At 28.0% G+C, this 4,511-nt stretch overlaps 1 protein-coding gene across 1 annotated transcript; it reads right to left on the bottom strand.

Annotated features, from left to right (window-relative positions):
• Positions 1-1,284: 1,284 nt before the first annotated feature.
• On the bottom strand, positions 1,285-3,986 carry LOC126837342 (uncharacterized). Its single transcript, XM_050571217.1, has 6 exons — positions 3,875-3,986; positions 3,624-3,771; positions 3,324-3,382; positions 2,976-3,153; positions 2,286-2,386; positions 1,285-1,569 (listed from the first exon to the last, which is right to left on the bottom strand). Exons 1-5 carry the CDS (start codon positions 3,959-3,961, stop codon positions 2,286-2,288), a joined length of 573 nt encoding a protein of 190 aa, XP_050427174.1. The 5' UTR covers positions 3,962-3,986; the 3' UTR covers positions 1,285-1,569.
• Between the last annotated feature and the right edge of the window lie 525 nt (positions 3,987-4,511).

Here is a 4,511-nt window from a genome sequence, read left to right as displayed (position 1 = left end):
AGTGAGAATCCCGTCTCCAAAATGACCCCCTCCCCGTTTGGGCGAGGGTGTGATTCCTAGGCATCCGATTTTTACCAAATTTTTTTTTACAAAAAAAAAGTATATGCTATGGTAGCATAAGCGTACTGACATAATGGAAAAAGTACTTGCTAAATTTAAGGCTAATGAATTTATTAACAGAGGAACTTCGAAATGTTGAAATTCAATACGGCGAACATAACTACTTGTTTTCCATAAAATAGCAGTACTATAAAAAATGTATTTGTAAAATATTTATCAAACGATACAAACAAAACGCATCGTTGGCTTTTGTAGAATAAAACAATGTCATCATTGTCAATGACGAATACGTTTTTTTGGGGATTTCAAATTTTAACAATAGTAATAGATTTGTTATCTATAGACTGAATGTATAATTTAAAATTATAACAAAAGTGATAATTTTTTTTTAAAAAATACTCTAGTGTATTTTAAAATGTTTTCAAGTACATTACATGTTTTATAAAATGTTGTGTACAAAATAATATTTCTGTACACATAGCTAAGTTTACAAATAATACCATGTACAATTTTACGAATCGTTGTTTATCAAAAACAAGTGTTTTTTTAGCCCATTTTGATATGTTGTTTGTGTGGGTATTTGAACTGTGTTTTATAACGACCATAAACACTGGTGTTCCAAAAAATAAAGCGAATAACTATATTGTATAATAAAATACAATATTATTTTTTTACATGCGTATGTAAAAATATAGGGCAAAGTCATTGTCCTACTTTGTTTTGTTTTTCCAAAAACATCAAAAATACATTATTTATTGTAAAACAAATAAATTAAAAAATTGTATTAAAAGTATTTTTCGAATACCTGTTGACTGTTGATTCATTCACGCATAGAAACTCAAAATTATAGACAACAGGCAAAATGTAATTATTCATTATTTTGTGTTTTCTCAACACCAAACATTTTGACTAAAGATTTTTGAGAAAACCGTATATTATGTTTTAACCTCACTTTAAATCTACCTTCGGCCTAATTATCAGATTGAAGAAATTATTTTTTCGCGATTTTGATACTATTCTCACCTCTACAGTAGAATTAAAATATTATATTTATTTATATAAGTGTTTTTTTTTACTATCAGAAGCAAATACGTTGCAGTTAAGGTTAATTTATACTCTTAATAAGCAGAAAACGAGTTATTTTACATTTTTATAAAGTTTTAATATTTTTAAAATGTATGATTTACAAATCAACCAAATATTACAATATTACAGTAACCCACACACACACCCTTTAGAATTGCTAGAGTTAATACATAAATTTAAAAATCTAAGCTAACAGTATTTAAAAAGCCATAAATGAAATACATTCAACAGTTACAATTTTTGACAATAGTATGTTGTATTCGTTTTTAGACCTGAAATATTCATATAAAAATAAATTTATAATGCTATAATATTACAATTAAAGTAAAATTATACATTTTATAGAAAATGTAATATCCTTCGGTTGGGTAAGTCAGCAGTTTTTAAGAATAGTCGGTATAGCTTAAAGTGATCTATAAAAAACTAAAAAAACAATAATGAGCATAAAATGTAATTTTTTGATTTCGATATGCTTAGGGTTGATCGCCGTTTTACAAAATGCCTTCCCATTGTGTCCAATATGTTAAAGCAATGTCACAGTTACCTGTTAACCGTTTAGTCTCTATTCTCAACAACCCAGAAATTTAACCACAATCAAAGGGTAAATTCCTCCGTTTCTTTTTTTTAATTTCAAAACCCTGCTCTAGATCCAACTTCAGTCAAATTTTCAGACCTTAGTCACAAATCTTAAAAAGTTTTTAAAAAAAATGTTATAACTCTTTATGGGCAAATTTATTCTTTGGTAATTGTTTGATTTGTCAATTAATATATATATCGACATAATAATATTACAGAGTTCAGCTAAAGAGATTAAAAAATATTGCGATTTCGAATGACTTTTGTAAAATCACTTCCAAATGTGTACCTATGTTCTATAATCTGAATGTAATGACTAATGTCTCCTTCCCCCCCCCCTTCCCTTCAATGTGATCCGTCTCCATCATGCCCGATCCTACTGTATTGACCTTTTAATTTTTTTATTTACCATTTGGAAAACTTATAATTTACTTAGACAAGCTAAAATGTGTCACGATTTTAATTTTTCACATTAAAAAAAAAAGCTAACAACCAATACTAGTACTATTGTAATAACTGGTATTAGAAAAATGTACTGGTAAAAGGGTGAACAAATTACTTGCCTAGCATCTGCAATGGTCCATCAGCGTCTCATTTGGGTATTGTAGAAAATGATTTCCAAAAATCATATGTTTTATAAATGTCTCTTTCGTCATGTTACCAACTAGGAATCATTATAAAAGTATTCACATTAAAACGTATCAAACTATAATATTATGCCGTTATAAAATGACTGGTCGCAATAATTATTATTGCCTTTTTGTGTAAAATATTGGGGCATAACGAGTTTTTTTCAAAAGCCACCTAAAAACAATATTTATGTTTTTCCGCTTATTTAGTTTTAAGTAATCTAGAATCGTGTCTAAAAAATGTTTCAACTTATGCCGGTTATAATTTCTAGAAGAAGGGTAGTATCGAGTTAAAATGTATGGGAAATATTTAATTATTCCCATTTCCCATCCTTCCACGGGAGGTGCAATGTTCTACGATTGTGACTATTTTATAAATTAGGTATATGTAGCTAATATTATGCTTGTCAAAAAGTCTTAACTGATAAACGTGTAATCCAAATTAGCACCAATACGTTTATTGAAAAGTGATTTTATCCGAGTAAGCCTGTACAATGGGGTCAAGACTACATATTGGATCCAAACATAGTGTGGACGGAGAGGTCACAGATCTACAGGTTAGGTTTTCATGTATCATATTATATGTCACAATATCTATTACAGAATTATTGTTATTCAACGTACGAGGCAAATGTTCAGTTAGCTTTTCGATTTCCTTTTGAGTTAGTCCATGCGAGTGATCAAATAAGTATTCTTTAATTGCTTGCTTGTCAATCTTGCGTTTTGTATACACGTAAAAACCAAAGAATTTCATTATTTCTTCACAATGAAGAATGGCCTCATCATAAATGTAGTTGAGTTGCTAAAATCATTAAATTTGTATTTTTAATACACAATGTGAATACTATTATTGTAGAAATAATGTATCTCGATTTATTTCTGTTACATTATTCACTAGTTTTATAAAGTATTTAATTATAATAATTTTTTTTTTAACCTATTATATTTTTGGATAAAAAAATTCATAATTACTTCAGCAGTAAATACTGATTTTACTAATGCTGTAAATTCAAATTCGTTCATATGTATACCTAGAAATCATTATAAATGCATCCATGTTAAAATTGACCAAACTCTATTATTGTGTGACAAATTGAGTTGTAATCATAATTATTGCGTTTTATGAATAATAGTTGGCCATTTAAGTATTACACTCTAACTAATAACTATCAATAATTATTTATGTACAACAACTATGTAGTTTTTAGTTTTCCAATTCACATGTAAAATATCTTACAATATCTATTACTGAATTATAATTATTCAACTTACTCCATACGGAATCAATTATCTTTTCGGCTTCCCAATCCCTAATTTTCCAAATGTTGCGTATTTTTTGGTCACTAAAGTATTTTTCTATTGTAGACCTGGTAACTTCATGATAATCAAAATTTATCTGCTGATAAAGTCGACCAAGAAGCTAAAATCATTATATTATAGTATAGCATATTATTCAATAGATTTAAAGATAATTTAAATTTTTTTAATGAATCATATAATTAGATAAGAAAATTAAAAATTACACCATTGTTTTCAATAATTGATTTTTCCATTTCTGTACTTATATGATCAAACGTATATAAAAATATAATTAAATATTTAAAATTCATTGTTGTATTTTTTCAACGCACAAGTTACCCGAATAATGTTTTACAATTGTTTAAAACGCAAATGATTTTTATTCTTTTTAATGGCTGTTGTTAGAGTGATTTCAGTATAAAACAAAATAAATGCATATGTATTTTGTTTGTTTAATATAGGTTGAAAATTCCCATTTAAACATAAAATAAATAATCGACGCTGTAGCATATGAGTCATAAAAAAGAAGTAGCTAATACCTGTTTACCGCCTTATAATAAAGTGTTATTTTTTTGGCTATTTGTAAGCCCAACGTTTTTTATAGTTACGGTGCAGTGCGATGAGTGGATCACACCCACGACTTTCCGCCTTCTAGGGCTAAATTAAGGGACCCTAGCCGGGATAGCAAGCTACCCTCTATCTACTCTAAAATATCCCTAGATACTATTTGTAAATTTATACAACCGCCCAAAAGAACAAAACGGCCGGTCGTACCTTTAAGTGAAATAACTAAACTCTCAAATTGCAACGTACAATATTATTTATTAAAAAAAAGTCCTAACGCTGATTAAGAATTAAGTT

The sequence above is a fragment of the Adelges cooleyi genome, unplaced genomic scaffold, assembly GCF_023614345.1.
Source record: "Adelges cooleyi isolate 19-005CV unplaced genomic scaffold, UGA_ACOO_1.1 ACOO_flye_CR_arks_rails_tigmint_CR_PRNA_248, whole genome shotgun sequence".
NCBI lineage: Eukaryota > Metazoa > Arthropoda > Insecta > Hemiptera > Adelgidae > Adelges > Adelges cooleyi.
The sequence above is the reverse complement of the archived record's forward strand: the minus strand, read 5'-3'. Positions and strand labels throughout refer to the sequence as shown.

What these genes read in the sequence shown, in the direction of transcription:
- LOC126837342 (XM_050571217.1), bottom strand. Translation starts at nt 3,961, where the DNA reads ATGAATTTTAAATATTTAATTATATTTTTATATACGTTTGATCATATA. An exon ending in GATAATTGATTCCGTATGGA is followed by an intron (nt 3,383 to 3,623) that starts GTAAGTTGAATA and finishes AATGATTTCTAG; the next exon opens with GTATACATATGAACGAATTT. An exon ending in AATCAGTATTTACTGCTGAA is followed by an intron (nt 3,154 to 3,323) that starts GTAATTATGAAT and finishes TAATGATTTTAG; the next exon opens with CAACTCAACTACATTTATGA.